This window comes from Nipponia nippon, unplaced genomic scaffold, assembly GCF_047370975.1.
Source record: "Nipponia nippon isolate SJK-2023a ecotype South Korea unplaced genomic scaffold, ASM4737097v1 scaffold_4, whole genome shotgun sequence".
NCBI lineage: Eukaryota > Metazoa > Chordata > Aves > Pelecaniformes > Threskiornithidae > Nipponia > Nipponia nippon.
Genome location: NW_028262358.1, coordinates 71,160,283 through 71,187,217, shown reverse-complemented (window position 1 = coordinate 71,187,217; position 26,935 = coordinate 71,160,283). Strand labels below are relative to the sequence as shown.

The window sequence follows — 26,935 nt, the reverse complement described above, 5'->3', positions numbered from 1 at the left end:
CGGCAGGAGAAGCGACTCCGTCCCCGCCCCCTCCGCGCCGCTCCACGCCCGGGCCCGGCGGCCCCCGAGCGGGGCGGTGGGGCGGAGAGCGGCCGGGGAGCCGCAGCCCGCGGGGCCGGAGCCGGGCGGGGTAGGGGGTGCCCGGGCGGCCGCCGTGCGGGGACGCGGCGCTTCCGCAGGGCCGCCGCGGCTGCGGGAGGGCCGGGCCCGCCGGGCGCAGGGGAGGGGCGGTGGGCCCAGCTCCCTGCCGAGCAGCGCGGCGCTCGGGCGGCCTGCGGGGAGCGGAGGGCGCTCCGTCGGTACGGGGGGTATCTCGGCTGCTCTGCCTCTGGTGAACGAGAGACCAACGGGTTCTCGTTTCAGCGGTGCTGCACGGTGTTGTTTGCCTAAATGTCTCTGTTGGTGTTCCCGCGTTACAAAGGGACGCTGCTGCTGTGTACAACTCGGGACGATTGCAGGTCAGGGGCAAAGAGGGGAGCTGTGCAGCAGGGGTAGCCCCAAGGCAGCTGAAGGTCGTATTCGCTGCTGCTTCCTGCAAGCCCCCCCGCCCCCTGGCTCACAAATCCCATGAAATCTAAATTTGGCTTCTTCAAAGCGAGCTGCCTAGCAAGCCAGTCAATTCCCCCTTCTTCATGAGGGCACGTCGTAGCAAAGTCTGAGAAGTTTGGTGATTTTATTTTTAATATAGCCAGAAAATACGGTTTGCTGGAGGCTCTAAAGCTTTTGCTTTTGCCCAGAATTTACAGTGTGGTGTTTCGAATAGTTTCGTATCTGTATGTTCTTTGAGTGTGTATTACAACCCAGTGACATGCTTTAACTATTGTTTGAAATATTTTATCTTTAAAATAGTTAATTCTGTCTCAAAATTGAGTCCCAGGCATAAGGAGTGAAACTGTCAAGTCTTGTGATACCAGAGAGAATATCTTAATGTCCCCTTAACTTTAAAGTGTTTGAAGGATCTTAAAACTTCTTTACTGACCTCCTCACTCCCAGTACCTCCCATTGCTGGCTTGTATTAATGATGACTTATTGATATGCAATCAAAACAAAAATCACTGCCCATATAAGATCTTAACCAAAAAGTGTACCATACTATCACCAAGGTATAAGAACTATGCCAATAGTTCTAGAATAAAAAGATATCAGAGGAAATGTACAAAATTTGTATTTTAATACAAATTTTTAGAGTTGGTGGAAGGAAAATTCAATGGTTTTCAAACAAAAAATATCCTTTGGCTCCCTTATTCTCAAGTTATGATGTATGGCTTCAATATGTAAAGTAACTACCTTACTTGCCTTAATTAAACTAAGATAATTTGAATGTCTAACATGTTTTTTCTCCCAATCATATTTAAATATGTGATCTTAACGAATAAGAAAGCTACAGCGGTTACTTCACCTCTGAAGCTCCTCAGACTCTGCGTTTCGTAGCCTCAACAGCTAGAGAGCAACGGGATGAAAAAGAATGCAGCAGCCTGCAACTGGAGCAGCTGATTACAACTACAGAGCAAGTAACTCATATTGGTGTGTAAAGGCTGCAATTAGGTAGCGGTTCCTACAAGAAAGAAACTAAAGTATTTATCATTTTATTATTATCTAGTAATAACTAGTAACAGTTATGTGCTTAGCTGAGTAATGAAGAAATGTTTACTTGATGAAGAAGTCATCAAAAAAATACATCACGCACATTTGAAAATCTATGAGGTAGCCCCTTTTGAAATCATGGTGCAAAATAGGACAAGAACAAGTAATTATCTCAAACGAGCGGATGGAGGCAGTGCTGGCAGTTACCAGCCTGAAAAGCTCTCTTGTCCTGGGCTCAGAACGCTTTCCTGGTTTGTCTTGGCTTTCCAATTTGAATGGCTCTCTTACAGAAGCCAGTGTTGCTATTTTTGCTTTCAGGTCACTTCTGATAGTCTTGTGTGGTTATGAAGAAAAGGATGAAGACTAAAAACTCCTCTGTTTCTCAGTTTTACAGAATATAGTGTGTGCCCTCAATCTGGCAATGTCCCCGGAGAGTACAAGGACTGGCCGCTAATGCCGTGGTCAGGGCGGCTGGTACACATCCCGCTCCAGCGTCCAGCTGGGACACCGCCAGCAAGGCCGCACGAGTGCTGAGAAAGGCTCGTGGATCCCACAGCTTAGGTAAAGATTTAGACTAAGCAGCATAATGTGGTTGAATGTTCATGTGACCGTGAAACTTGGGCTTCAGTCTCTGCCCTACGGCATGTTTATTGCCAGCCGTGATTGAGGCTGCCTGTGGTGTTTACAGCCTGGAGCGTGCTGACTCGGTGCCCAGTCATCAGGCTGATGATCTATAACTGAAGTTAAACAGCTATAGTTCCAGCTATAGACTCAGCTGCTCTCTAAACTTTTCTGTTTGTCTGCCAGGTTGAACATGGAAGGCCTGCTCATTTCCAAGAGTACTCACTGTCATAATGAAGCCAGATTTTGGTAGTCATTATTGAATTATGCTTTTATTTTCTTAAGCTTGGCTCTTCTTGTTCCCTAGCAACATTGCTATCAGTGCTGCTGGCAGCAGCTGCTTCTCATTGTGTTCAGCCAGCTGTTTATTGTGAACAGGCCTCTAAACCATGTTTAACTCTGAAAATAACTGAGTTGCCTTAGTGACAGGCAATTTATAAACTCATCCTTAAGATTGTGCAGGACTCCGGAGTGGATCAGCAGTTCACCTCATAGGTCCTATTGTTAACCTAAGAATTTGTAGTGCGATTTGTACAGTCAACAAAGCTTGAGTTGTCTAATTGTGTATGTGCTTGAAAATGAGAAATGTTAACTCAGTTGTGCAGTAAAAGAGCCCAGTGTTGAGCCCAGCAAATAACAAGTTCTGTTATTAAGAGAAATGGAGTTCAGCAGTCGGTCATGCTGAAGAGGAAAAGTTCTGTTTCAGCTTGGCAGCCTGGTTTTGTTACATGATCCCAGTGCTATCCACAGGTACTTCCAATTACTGTAGCGTATCTAAAGAAATGGATGTTTATTTATATGACCAAAATACACTGCAAAGTAAATTAGCTTTAGAACTGCAAGCTGATTTCTGTATATAATTGTACATGGAAATGAGTCATATTTCCATTTAAAGATTTTCCCAGGGAATGTATACACAAATAAAACTGATACAGTGCCCAACACACAAAAGTAGCTAAAAAACAATACTACAAATTGGAGTTCCACCTTCATTATAGTAAAAAAAAGGTTTAAGCATTTGCCTAGGAAGAACCGTAATAGTACTGTATTGGACTACATTGAACATTGAACCAGGAAAAAAGCAACACAGCTCCTGTAAGGAAAGTCAGTTTGCATCTTTCAAAGCTGGTGTATTTTTGCAAATGTTGGTTAAAAAAAAAATTAAAAAAAATTGACAGGCTAGGGTTCGTCATGCCTAAATTTAGGCAACGGAGGCACTTAGATTTGTTGTTGCTCTACAGTCTTTATGCAATCAAGAGAGAGAAGTGGGCTGATTCGCCCTTGAAGCTGCCCGTTGACTGCAGAGGAGGTTGAAGATCACTATTTTCTTAAGTGATGTGACTCAGTCATTTTCCTCCTAAGAGAAGTAAATTACAGCAAAAGAGGAAAACTTGGGGTCTGATTTTCTCAATGCAGAATTAGTGAAATTTACCTGTGGCTAGCACAGGGATCACGTAACAAAATTAACATACAACTTAGAATAAACCTTAAGCAAGCAAGAGATTGCTCTGACATCGTGAACAGGTCTGATTTCTAATATTATGAGTGAAGTCTCCTGATACTCATTAGGATTTCCTCATGTCCACAGTTTTTAAATAAGAGTTTCAGAGTAAGACTAAAACTGGAACAAAAAGTGAATGACCATTAGTCAAAAGTTAATATTGGGATTTTCTAGCTGTGGTTACTGGGATAATGTATTTGTCAACAATTTAAAGAAAGGACCCCGATTTTTTCAGCTGCCACACCAGAAGGGCTAGTGCTGCAACATGGGCTATAGTTCACAATCCCTCTATGTTCAGTTACAGGAACGGAAGCATTTTTCCCCGAAGAGACTGCTGCTTTCAGTTTTGAAGTGCAACTCATCAAAGGAGGTCCTTTGTGGAAAGAGTTTTCTAGTCTCAAAAAGCAGGAAAGTTTAGTTCCAGAGACTAAGTCAAGAGTGAAAAAAATTATATTCTGCTTTAAGAATGAAAACAAAGATTCTTGCAGCATTATAGAAAACATTTAGTACGAAAAGATGACAGATATATCCTAAAAAATAAAAAAAAAAACAAACCAAAAAACCTAAATATTATATGTTCTCCAGTTTTATAATACATAGATATTCTTACTCTTTAAAGTGATCAAAGATTACAAATCTAAGACATTTAATTTTAATTTAAACCTGTACACATTAAATGTAGAATACTTAAACCAGTTAGAAAATAATAGAAGTTTTTTCTTCCAAAATAACAGATCATGAGAAAAACAGACGTGAAAATTTATTTAGACTAAATTAGGATGTTAAAAATTCTATAATATTGACCCATGTAATTTATTGCCAGTACTTCTCATAGGACTAATATTTTCCTTGAAGTCTCGGGTAAATATAGTACACATATGCTGAAGTAACTGGAAAAAATGCAAAAGGAAGGATTCAATCTGATAAAGCAATTTCTATGTTGGCACTGATTGCAGCTTGGTTTTCAATCATCTTTGGGCCCTTTTTTTTTTTTCCCAAGTGTACCTTCTCGGTACAATTTCTGCTGCAGAAAAAAAGCCATGCAATTCTCGGGACGTAATTCTTCCCTAGATCGTGTCAGATGGGTCAGCTAGAGCAGTTGTCTGGCATTCAGACTCCTGTCACAGAAGTAAATGGAGCAATCCAGACTGAAGGGCCAAACCTGGCCGTAAGACTGATTATTACGATGATGTTCTGATGAAATGTACGATTCTTCTCCATTTTGCCCCTGTATCAAGTATAGCCTGTTACTTCCTTCTTCCATAGGAAAACACAGTAAGAATTAGAATATTACATTCTTTATTGTTTGCTCTTTGACCTTTTATTGTTCTTTCTGAATAGAACTAAAGGGTCTGAGGAATTAGTTACACTAAGTGCTGATAATGAGATTTTATGTATCGGAGTGTGGAGAGAGAGCTCCTGAGAGCCAAAAGATTTTCCCACCATTGTAAATACCAGTATACAACTTCATGCTAATTCTGTACCTTCTTGCTTGCATTTGTCTGTTGAGCTAGGAAAGACTGCATACATGCGTGAGCAGAGACTTTGAACTCTCTGCACAACTGGACTCATGAATATGTGCACTTTTAGCTTTTTCCAGAATACCACATAATACAAAGATCAGGAACACAATGGCACTGTGATAATGCAAGTTCCTGTGTTAATCCCAAATGCCAGATACTAACTTTTTTTAGGAATGCATTTAGAGAGTTCTCAATGCCATTTGGTAGAAAATAAATTTTTTCCTAGTTTCTTCCGGTTGGTTTTGGGCTTTTTTTGTTTGTTGGTTTTTTGTTTTTAAGAGACTGATTCGGTAGTGGAACAGCTGCTGACTGTGGCAGACGTGGTAACTGAGTGCTTCTTAACTTTCTTCTCCCTTCCAAAAGACAAATGTCTACTAGCAAAAAACCAATGGGCACACCTTTTACTGAATAGGTAAAGTAAATGCAGATATTATCCTCTTTGGATTACTGTTCAGGTATTAGTTCCATATGTAAAAATGTACAAATGAAGTGGAGGATGGGAGAAAAAGGCTGAGCCCTTGCAAAGCATGCAAGAAAAAATACGCAACACTCACTTCAGAACATTATAACAAAATGAGCTAGTGTATTTTATTTTGGGTAACAGCCAAGAAATCTGACATTTTGCCCAATATGGCTTTCTTCTAAAATTAAAAAGTTGCATATACCTACAGTTGAGTCCACCAGCTACAGAAAATCTGCTGTATACATCTTTAATCCATGGCAGCATCACCAGAATACAGCTTTCAGTGGAGTTTTCAAGCTGAATTATAAGATAGAAGTTTTAAAACGTTCATTTAGAAGATTTTATATTGTTGATATGAAAACATACAAATTTTTCATTTATACATATACTACATATAAAACTCATTGTAATTAGCAAGTATCTTCATCTGGGTATTTACCTTTGTGCATATAGCAAAAAAAGGATGTAGTCAGGGCTTCAGATGAAATATTAAAGTTCAAGACCTTTGTATATGCTAACTAAAACCTTATTCAAATAACTCAAACATTTTTCCTGCTTTTAAAAGATAAGAGATTCAGCTTAAAAATACATTCAGAAAACAAAGAGACAATTTTCTCCCTGAGACTACCAGTGTGAGTTATGTTGTGGTAATCTTTGAATGAAAAAATATTAAAAAGACAAAAAGCTCTAGTTTTCTATATGCTGCAGCAAATTTCTTGAGCAACACTGGCATCATAAAAGGTGTAGACTGAAGAATCATGCTCACTAGCTGAAAAAACATTTTCATAATCAGTTTAAGAAGCAGCAAAAACTTCAATGTAGACAAGGGAAGGTAATTAAGTTTTAATGAAAGATCTGTATCTGTAGTATGTATAAATGGGAAAAAGTTGGGTGGCCGGTTTTAGTTGTTTGGTTTTTGGTTTTTTTTTTTCATTTCAGACATTAATTTTATCCAAAGCAGGACTATATGCTCAAAATGTAGATTCTTGATTTATGCAGAGATACTGTAGTATTTCAATGTTTCAAGCATGTTTTTGTTAATATTCATAAAAGAAATACATAACTTGTAGGAACAGTTTCTACTTAAATTCAATGATAAAATGTTTGATTACAACTAGATGGCAAAATCTCATGAGCAACAGGTAAGGAGCCAGCCCCCCCCAATGAACAGCTCCTGGTTTGTGGCTTTTTTCATCCTCTTGTCAAAATTACTCTGCTCTGAAGGCTAGCAGCTACACTAGTTTTGATTTATTTCACATTCTTCCTTTTAAATGTTAGAAAGAGGCAGTTTTAAAACTGCTGCAAAGTAACAGAATAGAATTGGGACACATTAAACATATCCTGCCCAAACTGGAGAGAGAGCAAGATACATATACTTTTTCCCTTTACAATTTAAATTGTATTTATAGTAACCATGCAATCACATTATTTTGGGGGGAAAAGCCTTACCTGAAATCAAAGAAAAAACATTTGTAGGAAAAAGGTGGAAAGCATTATGTTTGTTCTACCAAAATTTATTATGTAGTAATTACAAAGTTTAAAGATTCTTTCATTTTAAATAAAAATAATAGTTATAATTACACGCATTATATAGTACCATGTCAAGTGATTCCAACAAATATAACATGAAATACAGTGCAGTTTCAAATCAGAAAGACAAATACTTTCTCATTCACAGTGTTTGACAAATTACAGGAAAGCTTGTTCACATGAGGGTTTACTTAAGGTCATGCTCTTATAAACAGTCCACATCACGCTGTGCCACAAAAACAAATCATCTCTCAGAACGTGAAGTATCGGGCAAACCACTCCTGGCGTTGTGCATCTGGTGAAGCCACTGGTGAAGCGTCAGTCTGAGGAGGGCTAAATTCACAGAAAGAAAAAAAAAAACAATTATCCCACAACTACACAAAAAGTGCAAATGTTAGGAGAAAAAAAAAATCAGAGAGAACATTCAGTAAAGAACACAGTCTGTTTTTCCATGGGTTAATTATCGGTGTGCCTCAGGACATGATTTAGTGTCTCCCTACAGAATCTGTGATCATCCACTCCATTGGAGAGCATCAGCAGCACGGACAAGTCAGTTCGGAAGCCACATTACAGGGTGGGCAAATAATATTTTGGAAAACATAATTTAAAATCTCATAAACAGCTGTAGGTTTTCAGGACGAATAAAAAGGGTTTTCTTGGAAGAGCATGACTGTAGAAGGTCCTCTTTTAGCATCCTTTTCCTGTGGTAAAGTTAATTTTCAAAAATATGATGCGAGCATCATATTTGTAGGCATGTGCTCACAAAGACTGGTTGGCAACTGAACAAAAATACACACTATTTTAATGCTTAACACCGATCACAAATATCACCTGCATTGTTGTTCATGCACACATTTAAAATATGCTAATATACTAAGAAAAAAGAAACTGCTGCACTGCAAACAAGGTTTGTTTCCCCCTTGAACACTTAAAATTCTCACGAAATGAGCAAGAGAGAATACTTTTAATTTAAATTTAATTACACAATTAAGTTCCTTTATCAGTAAAAATCAGTAATAAAATAGTCCCTCCTGTATTACTGGATAATACAGAGCACAAAACAATTTGGAATGGAAACTCCAGCATCACAGTCCATAAGTTCATGCACATGCATGCGTTAGATATCTGAGCACACTCATGCACATCACATGCACAGGAAAAAATAAGCAAGAGTATTTTTTTAAAAAAGATTGTTTTCTTGAAATAGACTGTTTTCCCTTATCTATTTTAGATTCTATTATTTGTTTCCTTTTATAATTAGTAGTTGCGAGGTATGTGGTCTTTCGCATTAAACCAAAAGAGAGAGTAAACAACCAACTGTGGAACTGGTAATTACACGTTGCTTTAAGTTGCCAACTTAGAGGTAAGAGATCAGCACCTACTAAATACAGAATACAGCGCTTCAGTGCATTTAATATGTAGGCACATAAAGCCAAAAGATTAAAATCCTGCCTCTAAAATGCCATTTTTATGTTATTCAATTCACCATATTATTTTGCGAGAGAATTACTTGAGACTTTAATGCTGGCTTTGATTACTGGAAGTTCAGCATTAAGCATCCAAGCATGCACATTTCCTGCTGCTGTAGTAAGGTTACTCCTATGAAACAATTTGATAACAGGTGAGGAAAGGGGAAACACAAAACATTCGTGTAGCACAGAAAATAAGTTTTCTTACATAAAAACCATTATCACATAATACCAAAGAAAAGAAATTGTGTGCTAGTATCGGTTCCTAAATGACAATCAGTAAATAACACAAACGTTTAAAACAATTGTTCATATATGTAAACAATTGGAAGCACATGAGTTCTGTTAAAGTATCTAAAGAGGTTTTCAAAGTTCAAGACTTAGGAAAAAGTGAGAGACTACTTCACATTTCAACAAGGTCTACAATAAAAAGGAATACTATAAAGAGGTTACAAATATAATGTAAAAATTAAAAATGCCATAAGAATACTTGTACCTCTGAAAGGTTGATAAAGCAAGTGGGATTCAGCTCAATAGGAATACAAAATTTTCCTAAGTAAAAAAAAAAAAAAGAAAAAAATAGATTGGTGAGGCAGTGCTCACCTCAAAAACGTCTTGGGCTCTTTGGGTGGCATTGGCTGTGGTAGTGGTTTGCTGCTGTTGAACTCAATATCGTGGATGGGTGAGTTAGGAATGGGGTCCAGGCGGTTAGGATGTCCATTGCCCACCACTCCGCTAGATTCCAGAGCACTTAGATTGGGGACACTCACAAACCTGTTTGTTGATTTATCGTTCTTCTTCTTTTGCTGCATTAAAAATAACAAATGTAAGGAAGGCTTCTTGCACCAGGACAGATGAGGAAATTTGCAAATTTAAAAGCTGTATTGATGGCTGGTTTGGGTTTTTTTTGAAGGAGAGCAATTGGGACAGATTAGGCTTTTTTTCCAATTGTAGTTTTACTATGTGCTTTGACCAGAACCGAACACCACAAATTTTCACAGAAAAATCGAATTTCTGATCAAGATGATTAAGTTATTAAGACTTAGTGTAATAATCAATGAATATATTATATGCAATCTTCCAATATAACATTTTGCTGTGTTTAAGACATTGGAGATAGGAAGTTTTCCACAAAATTGTCATTTAGTCGTTAAACCTTTCACGTTTACTTAAATCCTTTCTCGTTATCAGTGAAACAGCTCTGCTGTCAAATGTAATTACAGCAAATTTCAATGACAAAAAAAGTTAATCTCTCCAACAGGTTTCACCCCATCACTGAGGCACCTTTTGGTAACTGGAACATGGAACCTAACAGCTACATTTCTTTTAAAGCAATTATGCCCTCCTAGTTAGCAAGCTTTATAGCAAGACTGCTAAAGATAAGAGGTTATTGTATAGGAGTTCGGTTTCTTGCACAAGGAAAAGGACAGGCTTCTAATGCTACTACAGCTGCCACTTCTAGACACCAGATGGCACAACTGAACACTTTTCTTTTCCTAATACTCTCTATACCCCTACTGATAGTATTTGAAGGGACTCAAAATACTGAAGAATTTTGTTTTTATATCACTATGTTACTCTCCATAACACATCATATAGAAGAATCGATATTTATCCTCTCTACTTTTATGATATTTTAATGTAGAAGGATGCTTCAGATAATTCTATAGCTTTTTAAAAATAGCTGTGTGGCAGGACGCCATGTGTATTTTCTGACTTCTATCAAATATTCCATGTCCACAATAAAATATTAATATTAAAAAAGCCTTATTGCAAAAAATAGTTTTTTTGAATGAATGGATTCATTTGTTCTCATGAATTATGTATTATTTGAATATATAATAAATACTTCCATTCAATTACATATATGCAACCCTAACAAAGCAGCTAGGAGAAAAACCCCTTAAGGACTTATGAACTACACAAATTTGAACTAAATAAAGTGAAAGACAAGTGGAATATCATGTTGTTTCTATATAATATTTTCCAGGAGAATTCCACTTGAAACAGAAGAGCTGCTCTGTTCAAGGGTGGGCATGAGACAGACAGAGTCCTATTGTTTGTTTCTACTTTCTTCTGTTTAGCCCTCTGCTAGCTTTGATTTTGGCGCCTGACCTCTCCAGGGTTGGCAGATGCAAATGCTGCTAACTGTAGCCACACTAGTGGTTGTGTTTGCCAAAATACAATTAAAAAACCCCAACAATTTAACAGAAAGCTATAACAGAAAAAAGTCTTTTTTTTAAGCATCACAGTGAAAAATAATGAGCTGGAAAGGATTAAACTGAGATCATCCCATACACTTTACTTCTTTTGTAGTAGCTGAAGAAGCAAGAAATAACATTATGGTGGAAAAAGTAGTTTGGTAAAAGTAACCAACTGTATGGAAAATACATCTGTGAGGTAATATACACTGTAATGAAAACTGTCTGTTAAACACACTGTAGTTAAATCTGTGTGCTTCATAGGTGGCTCATTTCTAGAAAATGTGTATTATCCACATAAGTGCTTAGAAAAATACTACAGTTTATATCTTATTCTCTGTAAAACAATCTATGCTTCTGAAGCAGTCAAATCTGGAGAGACAAAATTGTGTGTATTGTTTCCATGAAATTCATGCAAAGTATTAAGAAACTTCAGATGTAACAATGTAATACAGATCCATTGCATAAATTAGAGAAGCTGTAATACATACTGCAATGGCTGTAATTTTGCATTAATATGCAAAGCCTTTAGTAACTCATAAGTTCTGTCTTTTTATTACAAAAAAGAAAAGAGAATGAGATTTTCAGTTTCTTTGTAATTCATTCTCCAATAACACAGTACATGCTTTGACAAAATAAAGCAACATAGTCCACAACTCATGAAATGAGAGATCAAAACGTTCTGGCATACAAGACGGTTTTAAAGTCTAAACAGTTTTAAGTGATAGCAGCATATTACAAAAATATATGAATTATCACTATGGAAATCTGATGTTGAAGTACTTTTCCCAAACACTTCAGATTTCACACAAAACACAAGCTTATATACTTGATGGTTACATTTCACATCTTTATAAATGAGTGGTTCAGACAAACTTCCAAAATTTTCCAACAACCTTTATCACATAAAAACAAGGCATTCAAATTGTATCTGGCAGTCCTGGTATTGTCTCTACTGGGCCCAAACTAAGTTCTTTTATGCAGTTATGCATAAAGGCTAGGCATCCGCAGATAAGCTTGTGAGAACTGCTGGGCTCCTGAAAAACGTAGGAGAATATTGACAATTTGCAGCAGAGTTTCCGCAGAAGTGGGAAATACGCTGATCTGATGCGAAACTACAGTGAGGCTTAGCTGAACAACGCAGCCTGATTTCAAATCACGGAGCCTGAACCTTGATCACTGAAGCCCTCGGGCCTCTGAGCTGCTTGTGTTGTGCCCCTTGGGTTACCCTCTGTTTCAGAACCTTCCCGACTTCTTCCACCTCTACAGCTGGGACAAATCTCTTCCCTTTCCATGCAGGTGAAATAACCTCTGGGTTATCACAAGGAAGAAGGAAATATCAGAGGACTCATTCTTACTCCTGAAGTGGTGAAAAGAAATAGAATTAAGGTACCCTACCACAGTCTGTTCATGTTCCTCGTGAAGGAACGCTACTGGCTTTTGAAGTGACAGGGAGGCTACCAGGCCTGCTTGTAGAGTAGCCTTCACTGGCTGCTATTCAGCAGGGTGGAGAGAACTGGAAAAGGTTGCTACTGAAGTGTTTTCACTCGCATAGGAGGTGACAGTAACTGAGAAGGCTAGAGACTGACTTCTATCTCCTGCTGCCCCATAGTCCATACCTGGTTTGTCACTCCAGTTCTCCAGTATTACTCTGTCTTTCTCCATTCAGACTCATTCCATGCCCTTCTCATACTCTTCTCCTTCCCCTTCTTACCCTTATTCCCTTCCTTTAGTGTCCCCTCTCCTGCTGTCTTTCTAATTCTCTTCCATCCTGAGCACCACCTGAAAAATGAAATTGCCCTTGCACCTTCCAAAATAACCAAGAAAAATTATGAAACTAAAACTGCTTACGGGTGTCACTGTTCTCTATTATATGCTACAGTCCTGACCTCTGTTGCCTTTCTGTCACTCTTCTATTTTGATTTTGCAGTTTTGTGAGAAGAAACTGTGTTTTATGTCATACGCGTCTACCAAACTAGGGCAACAGTATCAGTGGATCTCTCAACAACACAAAAGAAACAAACCTACACAGACGTAAGTAGAGACAAATGGAAAACTATGTTCCTTGTTTTGAACATGTCTTTTAAGAGTGATATACGTAAACACGCAGGCACACACACATAGACATGTATTTCTTCTTTTTACTATATCCTAAGTGTAGATTTCTTTTTCTTCACTTTAGCAATGAAGTCCATGGAACATACCTTCACCAATGGATTAATAACACCAACATTAGGGCTTGCATTAAACATTTTGTTGTAGCTAGTCTCCCTGTTAACTAGCTCCAGCTGATAGAACTTTTTGTCCTCCTAAAAAGAAGAACAAATAGAAACTTCTTTTTATGCATTTTCAATCAGTTATTGGCCAAATCTGCCTATAAAATGATACCGAATAAATTTATGCTTCTAAAGAAACTGGTAATTCTAAAAATTGCATTTCATATTTAATATATTTTATATATTACTATATGTAAATAGTAACTCATTTCTATTTATGCAGTTCTGTTGCAGTTCTATGCTCCTGAGAGTGAGCATAGCCTAATGGATTGTGCACAGGGAAAGACTCAGTATAGTTAACTTCCGATCTCTAATTAATTTGAATTTCCTCATTCCTTCTTGCCTCTGAATCAGGATCTAATCAGACTAATCTGAATCAGGGTGTTGTGCTCTGAATTTGGGAAGCTCAGTGGATCAGGAAATTGGTCTCAGAAACCTCATAGAAGAGACTATTTCTTATATGGCTTACATGGCTGGCTTATTCAGGATTGGAGATAGGAGATGCCTGATCAAGGTCATACTGAAATATTTTTTGTAATAATGTATTATGCCTGATTGTACAAAACTCTCTCTATCTAATTAGTTTTACTATTATGAGTCATTGGAACCACAGGAATAATGTGTTAAAGAATATGAATAACATGCTAGCAGGATTGGTTCTTTAAATACATTTCAAAGTCTTTGAATTAGATTAACTTTTATATCTGTCAAGATATTAAACCAAGAGAGCATAAAAGTCTTACAATCAGTTTCTTTATGAGTTGGTCCCGCTCTGCAATTAGGTCTTTCAGTTCTGAGATGAGCTGCAAGTCTTCTGGTCTTGATTCTCTGTTTTTATATTTTTCTTCCATTTCTTCTAAACTTTATAGGAAAGAAGAATACCCCCTTTAGCCTGATCCAGTGTTAAATGATGAGTGAACAGTCACATCTTTGATTAGTGCAAAAGAGGGTTCAGGGAGTAAAAACAGAAGATGACTTTCTTATCACCTTGAAGTAAATTAATTTCTATGCTATCATTCAGCTTTAGCTAGTTAACAAAAAAACAACAACAATAACCATAAGCTTTGCTCCAGTAACTAATAATCTGGGCAAAATTCTAAAAACTTAATATCCTTCATGTGCATGCAGTACTAGGTGTTTGAAAAAAGCCCCTTGGAAGGCAAACTGAAAATAAGGCATTCAGAGCCATAATATGGACAGTAGAATTACAGAAGACATAGCTAAGATTGATTCTTATGTAAAATACAGGGATTACATTGCATTATACTTAATATTAACGTAAATTTTAAAAACTGGCAATTCACTTTCTTGATGAGGAAAACAAACAGTATCATTGTTCTTTTTATAGATAACTACTCTGAATAAAGATGCATGCTTGTGATACTGGAGAAACTGGATAGACAGACAAGGCTGGCACCGTCTTCCTCAGTTGTTGTGGAACATACTGGGACAAAGATATCCAAGAACAGTGAAGACTAATAGGTAACTAATTCCTTTCCACAAAAGCAACTTAGTACCATTAGAGATGAAATAAAGGAATGAGCTGGAAAAGAAAAGCAATAACACTTCGATATTAGGATATCTGGATTAAGAGAAATGTAACAACTGATAAACATTTGAAAAAATAGAAGGAAATTTGAAATGCCTGGTGGGAAAGCATTAAAGGAGAGAAGTGAAATAAGCCAACTGAGAGAGGAATTGTACAAGTAACTGCATAAATCTCCTTGATTTTTCTTAAAGAAAAAGTTTTGAAGACACGACAATTTCAAATGACTGTGTCCCTCTGAACATAAATGTAATGCTCATGATGCTAACGTTGTTCCAAAGGAAACTACTAAAATACTTGTCTCACATATTCAGCCCTCATGTAGATTAGCGAACCAAGCTTCAGAACAGATTCAGGAGATTTAACTAACTTAATGAAAAAAAAATCCTGAACAAACCCTGAGAAAAATCTATGAATTTAAGGTGTCTAAGTCAGCTCAAACTTAATTCCACGAGACACCTGGAAATAGACATAATTTCTCACTTTAGATAAATATTTTCCCTTCAGAAGCAGCTATTTGATTTTTACTTTGAGTTGCATCAGTTCATACTAAATTATATTTATAACCTTCAAATAACCTGTACATAATCTGAGGAGATTATATAATGTATTTACATAAAACATTATGAATGTGAACAACATGACTTTTTATTTGCAGAAAAGGCATTTGACTCAGCAGAACAGAAATATGCTCAGATGGCTTAATTTTTGTGTATACATTTTATGCTGGGTTAAGCTATTGTATACAGATCCCCAGAGTATAGTACACAGTTATGCACAGCTGTCATTTTATTTTCAGATATTTCAGAGAACTGTTTTTTTTTTTTCTGTTTCAAAGAGATATGTAATTTAAAGACTCTAGTTGTAGAGCCTAATTAATGATACCCACTCTGGATTACTCTAAAATAGATTCTCCATTCCATAAACGTTCACAAGGCCATGCTTTAGGTGAGGCCAAACCTGGAAACAGTTACTTAAGAAATAGCTGCATAAAACTCTTCTGCCTTTTTTTTTTTTTTACATAGTTTCCTCTTTTGACAGCTCCTTGCTTCAGTGTAAGTAGAGAGAAATAACACACTGAAAGCCAGGTCAGGGCACCTTGGATAATGTTTGCTGTCTTTAGGTCAGTGGCTGCTTCCTTGCAGCTCTGAGTTGAGCAAGAACCAGGAGTAGGGAACCAACTAAATTCAGAAAATTTCAGGACACTGAAGAACAAACAACTTCACGGGAGAAAAAGTTAGGGTAAACAGTTCCAAAACCCAGTTCTGGTGGCTGCACACAGGCACGCTTCTCATACAACATAAATGCAGTAAACAGGAGGTAGTTTACACCTAATTTACTGAATGGCAAGTTACCACATTTTTCAGGGCACAAGAGTGTGCAATATGGACGATTACAAGGGAGTAAGAACTAGAATTTTATACCCATCTTATTTGAAGACAATTTCTGAGTGCTCATTATCAAGAAAGAATTAGATGCATTTGGGCTTTATTGTCCATTTTTAATTGATATTTACTTAACAAAGTTTTCTATCATATACTTAGAACCAAGTATTTTCTCTGCCATAAATCTTTTGTGCTGCAAATACAAATCCCTCAGTGACAACTTTGTGTCAGGAAGCCTTCAATGCACTATGAAACCTCAGCCAGAAACCCTGACCAAATGGGTTAGATCACAGACAGAGATAAAGAACGAAGGACGTGGAAGACAGGAAAACACTGGCTAGACGACACACTACTACACCACTTCTGCCCAGAGGTGGTCTAACCCCAGGTGGCATTTTGACTCAGAGACAGTCTAAGCATTCTGTTCTTGTTATGCTCATATAATCCATTTCAGACACTAATTTTCCTTATGTTAGCAAACCTGCAAATGTTTGCATCATTCATGTGCTATAATCATGCTTCTTAATAGCAAGTATTGTACTGTTTATAAACCAGTTGAAGAAACTCTTGTCTTCTCAAAAAAGATGTATTAAAGTTTGAGAAAAAAACATTTGAAATAATGTTTTCTGCAGTTTTCTATGAACTGCACAGATTTAATATCTTTCCTACTTGAAATTTTTTGGTCTCAAATCCCTAACAATTATCTCACTAAATTCCCCTAAAGCTTATAGAATTGTGTTGCCTAAAGAATGCAAGATTAGGCCCCATACTTGATTGAGGTTTTTGCACATTTGCATCTCTGCAATATCTTCAGCAACTTACTGACACCAGAATAAACTATTCACTCAAACACAGCTACATATAAATTTTTTAACGCAACAAAACTTACGAAATTTGTAAAGCTGAATTAATTTCCTTGAGCAGCTCTTGGGTCTTATTAAAATCTGCCAGCATGCTTTGTTTCTCTCTGATGTGATCTGCTGTCAAGACATCCAGCTCTTTCTCATGTTTCTTGCTTAAATCTTGCTCATGCACCCTGTTCAATTTAGTTTTTGTTAAAAAAAGAGTTATTCTAAAATGAGACTCGTTTGTTCATCATGATTTTCTGCCATGCTTCTAATGGCTTTTACACAATATCAGATAACACAGAAGGAATTACTGATTCATCAAAACCCACTACTTACTGTCCTCCAATCTTCTAGCTTATTTCATGGAAAATGCATCTCCTTTAATGCTTTTTAAAATAAACATAATGAATAAAAAAAAAACCAACACCAAAACCCAACATTGAATGGACTGTTACTAAAATATGCCAAAATGTATCACTGAAATGACACTTAACTGTATAGTAATATTCACTAACTTTACAAGTAATGGGCATAGCTTTTCCTAAAGAAGACTAAGTGACTTATATCATCACTTGATTAAGAGGATAAATTAAAAGCTGCAAATGGTAAAATTTCTTAAGTAAAACAATACGTGAAACAATACACATTTGAATTTAGAGTGGAAAAATTCATACCTGATCTGTTGGTTGGATTCACTGCGTATTCTAAGAACTTCTTTCCCTTTAAACTCTAATTCCTTGGTCAATGCACTTATATTTTCATGAAGATGCAGAATCTCTTTGTCCAGTTCAGCTATATGATGGTCTCGGTGTCTCAGTTCATCTTGTAGATCTGATATTCGGCATAAAAATTCTTTCTCCTATGATATAAGCAGCAGCAACAGAAAGTATTTTAGACTTGTCTCTCAGAAGCACAATACTTGCTTTTGGAAGATAACAGCTGAGCAGAATTTTCTACTCAATAGACAATATTTTTCAGTTTTTGATGCTGACACAAATTATAATTAAAACTGAGAGGTTTTTTATTGCGTACAAGTACAAATAAAGAAAAAAGCGAAGTTATGTAACAGTTTCCATTTGCGAGAAAATTTAAAACCTATGATTGTCATTGCCTGTTAAAGTTTGCACAGCTCATTGCATTTGCCTTTTGCCCGCACATACAACAAAAAAACAGATACCGCTAAGAACCAGGGGGGTGGGCATTTAGCATTTTCTACCTTGCCAACATACGATATAGAGAAACTTTTTCCCTTTACAACCCCATACAATGGGACAAAATAGCTCAAGATGTATGCCCTGCACCAATGAACACTATGATTCAGAAGTCTCCTATCTTTTTTATATATATATATATATATAAAAATATAAGGCTCATAAATATCTCACAGCAGAATATGTGGTCAATAGTTTATATAATATTTATATTCTGTCCCGTGAATCAATAAAAGTCATTCTTTTTCCATAAGAAATTGCAATGAAGTTAACATCTGGGAAACTCATCTGAAACCCATCTCAATGGTTTTGATGCTGATTCTCCTCAGTATAGAAAAAGTCTGTAATAAAATCAACCTTTTTCAGAGTTTTCCATTTCCATCTGTTCCACTTCTTACAGTTTCACAATAATTAATGACCATATAGTTTGCACAGATAGAAAATCAGCAGGTATTTCGAAGTAGTTTTATGTATAATTGTGTTTTGTGCCTTCACGCATTCAGGAAATACAAATATATATGACATCTTTAAGAACAGACTTTTAAAAATTACTCTTTACCTCCCTATAGAAAGAGTATATTAAAGTTATAAGAAAAAGCAATGCAAAATTTATATCTACATATTTAAATATTTCAAAAAGTAGCAAATATAATCGTCCTGCTCAGACCTCTGTGCATCTAGTTCAGCTCTGATCCTGTGAACTGATGAGCATTCTATTACAGGAAAACACAATTAATTCCTTTGCCCTCAGTACAACTAAAGCTCTTGCTTAGCAGATCCTTGTACTCAGGCCAAGAGTACAGGGCATTTGGTTGGATCATACACTGGCTCTTGTAATTTAAACTTGTTTTCCTGACATCTCCTTTAGGTGTCTCACTCTAGGCTTAAAAAACACACGACTGAAACTATATCCTCCTAAATCCTGCATGTTTTCGTTCACTGCTGACAGCACCACATTTTTGCCTCTAGTGCTCACACTTTTAAACCAGCAAGGAAGAGAAAAAGAAGGGCTCATCTTTGACTGTCTCTCTTTTTGTGCATAAAGGCTCTGTCCAACTAAACCTGTTTCTTCTGTTAATAAATTTCTAAAACGGCTCTACCTCCTTGGTGCTGGACTATCAGTAAATCAATCCTGAAAAGCCTGTTGTATAGGCAAATAAAGAAGTAATTTTCTGGTCCTCTTATTTCCAGGAGTCTGGCTTCCTTTCAGTAGAGATCAAGCTTTAAATTTTTAGTTGCTACTGGAAAAACTGATTGAGTATAAAGTGAAAAATGAAAAAGTGAATGAATCAGTATGCTGCTGAAAGCAAAGGTAGTCCATACTGGTTTTGGGATTTGGGGGTTTGTTTTGTTTGTTTTTTTTTGTTGTTTGTTTTGGGTGTGTTTTTTTTTAAGAAACACTTGCAAGCTGTTACTGTCTTCTCTGCTTTCTTTAGATGCTAACTTATCTCTTCCAATTTGGCTCCTGAATAAAAAAGATACTAAGCTACCTCTTAAGTTTGAAGCAATCATTTGGTGTTAAGCAGTCACTCCTTAGCCATACCACTTATGCTTCGGAGAGAAACAGCTTTTTCCTTTTTAAGTCCTGCTAGCAGCTGAGGACGAGTAGAATTTTGTGAGAATTGGCACTTTCCTCCCACAGCAAGCCAGTGTGCTCCCAGACAGCTGCACAATTCTGAGAGGAAACTGCCTTGATACGGGAGCCTTTACTAGATTTTGAAGGAAGTTTGTTGGGAAGAAAAAGCTAAGCAAGGAACTTTAGGTAAACTGGTAGGGATGCATGATCTGCTGGTGCTGGCTGACTTCGAAGGATTACATGTTTGTTGTTTGTTCACAACAGTTCTTGCCTCCAGCTAAGAGAAAACGAATACTGATTATGCAATTTTACAGTCAGTTGCCAGCAATGCCTCCTACCTGTCGCCTGCCGAGTTCTATGCTTCTTTCAAGCTCCATTTTGGCAGCTACCAGTTCTTGTTGATGGTTGTGCCTTAGCTGGTCAATGGCTGCTGCATGTTGATGATTTAGCTCTGAGCGCAAGGAAGCTAGTTAGCATGAACAAAAAGAAAAGTTGATTTTGCAAATGTTTACATTAATGAACAATAACAGTCCAGCTCCATCAAGTATTGCTGCTGACCTAACACACACTGTTTACATCAGCTAAGCAACTGTCCTGTCATTCTATTCCTGTTGCCTTCTGAAACGTTCTCCATCATGAAATTTGGTTGCTTACTCCTTCCAAAAAAACTGAAGGGTAAGATTCTTCAAAAGGGAACAGTTTGGGCTTACTTATTAAAGCTTATACTAATTTTAAGATGAACATCTAGGTCAACACTGAGTGACTCTGAGATACACTACAGTGTTATAATACACACACACGTACATACATATATGTGCATGTATATTTGTATGAGTAGAAATAATGGTTTTGGACCCACTTGCAGATTTCAAAATAGTATACCTAACATAGCTTTTCCTTCATCCTCCAGCTCAAATCGTAGAGTCTGAAGCTCCTGTTCCATCTCCAGTTTGAAACCTTCCATGGCTTGTTTATGTGTTTCTTTCAGCGCCTGAAGTTCTTCTGAGTGCTTCTGTTGTAAACGTTCTTCTAATTCCTATGAAATCAAAGTTGACAAAACTTATTCTATACCAGCTTAGGGGACTTATAAAATATTAAACAATAAACAACTGGCAACAAAAAGCAGGCACTGGCATACTCTAGAAATTATTAAAAATGCACTAATATTGTTCATGTTTTCTTCTCTCACTAAGTTATCCTACTGCTATATTTTTTCTTTTCAGTGGCTGATGGTTGTCAAGATTACCTGTGCACAAAAACTCTGTTCTGCTCACAGTTCGAAAAGAGAAAAAAAAACAACCTATGGATATATTTAAAATAGCAAGCAATGTGATAAGGTGCAGATCCATAGATGGGTCTAGTGTGCACGCGATACACATTTGGGGATTCTTGCTCCCCACTGACACCCATGTTTATTCCCTATTGAAGTGTATGAAGCATAATGTTCCTGGTGCACATCTTCTAGTTTCATTTCGAACAAAAGGAATCCACCTTGTGCGCTCCAAGACCAGTCTATGATGTGAACCAAAGTACATGAAGTGGGGACAATGGGAAAATGGATTGCAAAGGGACACTCGAGATCTGAACTTAAAAAAAACCTTAAGACACATACCCTATTAAGTACCACGCACTGCCAAAATTTCAATTTTAATGCTTGTTTAGTCAAGGTTTTAAAAAAATATCTTGGTTGTGACATTGTTCTGGACATGAAAATTATCTTGCAAGTTGCAGAGCATAGTTTATACAATTTTTAACATAATGAAAATATAAAATACATTACGAAAGGAGTCAATTGACGACAAATATCAGAAAACACGTGAAATTAGGTAACTATAATGGAAAATACAGAGAAACCTATTCAAAATCAAAACTAGAATATAAAATGTTATGGATAACAATGTCAAACTACTGTAAAGAAATGTGTGTGTTGATAATAATTTTACAAATATACGTACCTATATATGCATATATTGGTAGAGTATAAAGCAAGACATGAAACAATGCCTGTATTAGAGATGATTTTCAGTATGTCTTAATCAGATTTAACTGGATAAAAATGTTACTATAAGACATCAGCTGGAAAGGAAATCTAGTAGTTATGCAGATACTTTTCGGTACTAATTCCAGCTGTGTACATAAATTGCTAAAATGGCAACATTCTCTACATAATTCGGAATATCCATATGAACATGCCTTTTGTTCTTGCTCTTTTGTTTCTTCCATGTTTTGAAAGGCAAGGATATGGGCTTCCTGAAGTGACTTATGCCTTTGCTGGTGCTCCTCTTCTAATTCCTGGATCTCCTGAGTCAGCCTCTGCCGCTCCTGACTGAACTGGGCTTGTAGCTGTTGCAAAGAGCTCTGTGACTGGGAAAGCTGCATCTCCAGATTCTGCTTCAGTAAGGAGATCTAACCCACAACAGAACAGCAAATATCCATTAGTCATTAATACTAACATCAACTCTGAAAAAACATTCAAAAGAAGAAAACACTTGAAATTTTAAAGCCAGAACGTTACCTAAAAGACAGACAAGCAATGTCATCCATCTACTGAATTTGTTGTTAATATTATATCTCAGAGAGATAATTACATTTAAATAGTTTTGTAAGGGTTATCACATCTGCCAGTTCATACTACAGCACTACCTATAACACAATTTTTCATGGTCGAATTATCAAATTTACTTCTGGGTTTTGTATAAAGATCAATAAAAATGACACTACCAAGGTCTGAAATCAAACACTTGATTTTTAAGATAAACTATTCTTCAGGGGAACATCACGTCAATTCTGTAAGGAAAATCCTGCAGTTGATAGGGGAGGATAGCCTGTGACATCTAGACTGATTGATTTTTGTATCTTTTGACATGATATGGTCCTATCTTACTGGCAGTTTTCTCATTTAAAAAGAAATGGTAGCATAACACTCTACATCACAAATAAAATGTTACACTTGATGGACTCCCCCCCACACACTTCTTTTTGTTAGCTCAGTAATGCTATGAGAGTGATTTTTCTGCTGGTTTTGAAGATCTAAGATCTAAGCAATCTGAGTCACAGACATTCATTTTCTTAGAAATACTTGATTTTACAAATTATGCTCTTCACCCAACAAGCATTTTAATACGTTAGAGTACATTGTACTCCTTGAAAAAGTCCCATTTTCTTTTTATAATAATGTTATACTTTGTTCTTTGCATCAGATACCATCTTTTCAGACTGAAAATACTAAACCTGTATTCCCTCTAGAGCTAAATATGAGAGAGATACCCTCCAATTCTGGAAACAAGATTTAACCAAAAGAGAATTTTGCTACAGTGACTCAAAGGAAGGAAAAATAAAATTGCCACGTGACAAAGAATTTGAACCAGTAAGGATACTTTTCAAGCCTCGGAGCGTTACATATAATTGAATTACAAATGAAAGTCTGATAGTGTCATTTGATTCAGCATATCTTAAAATTAATTACGACAAATTAATAATGACATTGCACATCAATTTATTGATTTACAGAACATTAAAACCCACCACTTAACAAAAAATTAATAGCAGCATACCAAGGACAACTTGCAGCATGAACATTATTGTTGAACATGTGGAGCTTTTTTTTTTTTTTTTTCAGAAGGACACAGCTTAAGCAGATTTGAAAAAAAGCTACACTTAAAGGAAAATTAGCACTAAAACAAAACAAGCAAATTAATTTGAATGAAATGAGCATGGCTCGCTGCATTTCAAATTCACCAGGTCTTTATGTCTGGGCGTACATGCTCTACCTTCTAAGTATACTGTATCAACAGTATTTTACTTCAGATACCTTTGAAACAGATTAGCTACAATTGAAGGAGTATAGCGAAGGCCTATACTACATTCTGTAGTCTGAACTATACATGTAAAACCTTTTACAAAGTACATTAAATAGAAATATCAGATACAAATTGTACAGTGTCAGACCAATGGTTTGTCTAATCTCCTGTTCTGCCCCAAGAATGGCCAACTCGGGTTACCCACAGAAAACAAGGCCAAGGCATAAATGTAGGGATCTTGACTCCGAAGTCTACCAGCATCCAGCAGTCTTTCTTAAACCAGAAGAGGTCTTTTGGGGCAAATTCATGGAAGAAATACTAATTAAATACAACCACTGTCTGAATCCATAAAAGCTTTTAGTGTCCACAATATCCTGTGGCAAGTCCCATACAGATATGCCAATTTGACATGATGACTTCTAATACTTGTAATGGAAAGGAGTCAAAAGAAGTTCCCTTTTCATTTACTCTATTCTACTCATGTTTCCATAGATCTCCATCACTTCCCTCCTTACACCCTTTTCCATACTAAACAGTTTTGGCTTAATGAGTCACTCCTTGTATGAAAGCTATTTCATATCTGTCATCACATTTCTCCTACTTTTGCCCATTTTCTACTATTTCTTTTTAAGATTAGGAGACCAAGACCGCATAAGGTATTTAAAATGAGAGTAAACTCTGGTTTTATATAGTGGTTTATATGGTTTTACACGTGATGTTCTCTGTTTCTCTCCTATATTCTTACTGTTTTATTTGCTTTTGTGACTCCTGCCGAGCACTGAGGTGATGTTTTCATGGAATTATGTATCATAGTCCCCAAACCTACTCTCTAGTTGTAACAGGTCAAGGTAAGATTCATCATTTTACACAGGAAGTTAAAATTTGTTTTTGTTTCTTGTGTATCACTTTGCGTTTATCTACACTGAATTTCATCCGCCATATTATTGCAAAATCCCTTGTCTTTTTACAGCTATTCTATAATTCTTCAGACACTCTTTGTCCTTCCCACCTTGAGTAACTTTTTATAAGCTGCAAACCTTTCCACCTTACTTATTCATAAACACCCTGCAAAAGAAAATATGTTGAATATCAGTGCAACTCCACTGATAATCTACATTCCCTCTGGTAACACCGTATTTAATACCTATCTTTCAATGAGTTACTTATCTATAAAAAAACTTCCCTCTCATATAAGAGAGTTCTAGTTTCCCCAGAAGCCCCAGAATTTCTCGGCCGATCTCTTTCAGCATACCATGGCCAGGGCTGCCATGCTGGTCAGACAAACCAATAACGCAACCACGTGTTGTATTCTTTCTCTTCAACCCTAGAAACTCACTCCACTGATGCGGTTTGCACCATGCAACTCCAGCATGGCCAGCCCTGAGTTTTCATCTCAGTGTCACCAACTGATATTGCAATGTGCTATTGTCTTCCTTCTCCAGGAGAAAAAAAAAAAAAAAAAAAAAAAAAAATCTATCTTATCTAAACTCCCCTTTGACCTACTCACATCCCCACGTGCTCTAATTCATCCCATGTTCACTGCTGGGCTCTTCTCTCCTTCCCCACCTTTCTGTAGCCTCATACCTGCCTGGGTCCCTCTTTTCACCTGTAAGCCTTGCCTTTAGTTACTGTTTCTCTGCCAGACTACACCTAGCGAAAACCAGACCCTGGCTAGAGGTCTGGTTTCCCCCTGTGCTTTTAGGTAACTCTTAGGCTTCTTTAGATTACCTCTGCTCCTGTTTAACCACCATCCATAAACTCTCAGGTTTGTTGGGTTTTTTTTGTTTGTTTCCCCGAGACCACTACTGTGACTTGGCTCTAGCCCCTCTACTCCTTGTCTTCCATCCATCCCATACTCCAGTATTTCTCACCCTCCTCCTCTCCTCCTTTACTCTTTTTCCTAACTCCATTTTTAGTGTCATAGGAATGTGCAGTTAGGATAGTCTTAAGAGATCATGCAGTCCCAATTCTTTGCACTAGGTGGGAACTCTATACACAAATTACTGCTTTGAAATCTCATATGAAGGAAATCCCACGTTTTTCATGCAGATCCTCTTCCTCCTTCTCTGAGTGCCTGTGGCAGAAACACTGAGATACTGGACAGATGTTCTGTCCACTTTTACTTGTTCCTTCCACCATGTTTCTGTCCCTCAGGTTTCTCACCATCGCCCTGTCCCGTTCACCATGGCCACCAGGAGGTACAATTCTAGGGGAAGTCCTGCTCAGTCCTGCAGAACCTCAGGTAATTTTGTCATCGTACTCTAAAAAGCCTTTCATGATGATGTTCAAATGGTGGCCACCACGGTATCTTAGCAAAATTTTTATTAAGATGACATGAAAAAATGTATTTTTGGCTTGAAGTTAAATCTGTCTCGCACTTAAGTTCCTGCTCCAAATTCTGATAATTCTCAGTATATCATTTATAAACATTTTTAGCGTGGGCCAAGGGCAAAACAATTGTCTTTTAATTTCTTTCTTGGAAATGCAGATAACATTGTAACTGAGATGACCAAGAGAAGTCTGACATCTGGCCAGGAAGCCATCTCAGAAGAAAGCAGAAATACCCTTCTCAAGAGCAGTTCACACTTCCACCAGATTAAAGTGACTGCAAAACCACAGCCTGAAATGAGTCAATCTCTGGAGATGCCTGTTTGCAGGAATAGGCTATAGAGAAAATAAAGCACAATGAGGATTAAATGATTCTAACAAGCAAGTCAGATTAGTCTACCCTTCTAATAATAAGGTGGGTTTTTTTTTGTTGAAAGTACTTCAAATATTAAACACCTAACAGTTATTTTTAGAAGAGTACGTAATTTTAAACATTATTTTGATTAGTCAATACGTATACTGATATCCTTAAGAGCACATTTTTGAAAACCTTAGTGCCTCCTTTTGCATGTCTTTGGAGCATCCCTTCTATATACTCCTGTATTGAGGATTCAAAAGAAAACAGCTCTAAACACTATTCTCTGTACTTTCAATACTTTTGTCCAAGGTTTTCAGCACATTAAAAACATTGGTAAGAATTTTAAAAATAAAAAAATGGGAAGAAAGAATATTTTGGCTGCAATTACGACTTGCACTGCAAAACTGCAAATTATAATACAGCATCAATCTCATGCTTTGTAGAAAGCTCGGCGATACACATTTGCACTGCCCACAAGCTTGCTTGCTTTAACAATGACATAAAAATGCTGCTTATATTATGACCATGTACGTAGTGTTTGATGTCCAGTGATACATACATTTACACAGACGAATGCATGCAGCACACGAGCTTTTGATAACTAGCGGCAAACGTTCTCCTCTCAAATAGTACCATGTCTTCTATTTCATAGGCTAAAGCTCTAAAGCAGTACTAGAGGATATGCAGATTTATTAGCGCAAACATGCCCTCCGCA

The 26,935-nt window shown here is 37.0% G+C and overlaps 1 protein-coding gene and 1 long non-coding RNA gene across 19 annotated transcripts in view; one reads left to right on the top strand and one right to left on the bottom strand.

Moving 5' to 3' along the window:
- Window positions 1-35: 35 nt before the first annotated feature.
- On the top strand, window positions 36-26,932 carry LOC148053367 (uncharacterized). Of its 5 annotated transcripts, XR_015708199.1 has the most exons (10): window positions 36-130; window positions 364-458; window positions 1,378-1,524; window positions 1,971-2,145; window positions 12,192-12,281; window positions 12,823-12,926; window positions 14,517-14,650; window positions 21,968-22,130; window positions 25,689-25,776; window positions 26,023-26,932. It is a non-coding gene; the product is annotated as an uncharacterized LOC148053367 (long non-coding RNA). The 5 variants fall into 5 exon arrangements; XR_015708201.1 differs by lacking the exon at window positions 364-458 and having other exon boundaries at window positions 55-130; XR_015708198.1 differs by lacking the exon at window positions 36-130 and having other exon boundaries at window positions 170-458.
- The window catches only part of FAM184A (family with sequence similarity 184 member A), a 79,533-nt gene continuing 60,016 nt past the window's right edge, over window positions 7,419-26,935 (bottom strand). For 3 of the 14 annotated variants that reach the window (XM_087774626.1, XM_087774627.1, XM_087774631.1), the window contains 9 exons: window positions 21,928-22,140; window positions 20,617-20,770; window positions 20,073-20,200; window positions 17,622-17,806; window positions 16,989-17,135; window positions 13,912-14,029; window positions 13,097-13,201; window positions 9,295-9,497; window positions 7,419-7,555 (listed from right to left, as the gene is read on the bottom strand). In XM_087774626.1, the coding sequence (XP_087630752.1) occupies window positions 7,474-7,555; window positions 9,295-9,497; window positions 13,097-13,201; window positions 13,912-14,029; window positions 16,989-17,135; window positions 17,622-17,806; window positions 20,073-20,200; window positions 20,617-20,770; window positions 21,928-22,140 (1,335 nt within the window). In that variant the 3' untranslated portion in view covers window positions 7,419-7,473. Of the gene's footprint in view, window positions 7,556-9,294; window positions 9,498-12,063; window positions 12,202-13,096; window positions 13,202-13,911; window positions 14,030-16,988; window positions 17,136-17,621; window positions 17,807-20,072; window positions 20,201-20,616; window positions 20,771-21,927; window positions 22,141-26,935 lie in introns of those variants that run through there. The other 11 variants (XM_087774630.1, XM_087774632.1, XM_087774633.1 and 8 more) reach the window with 9 other exon arrangements.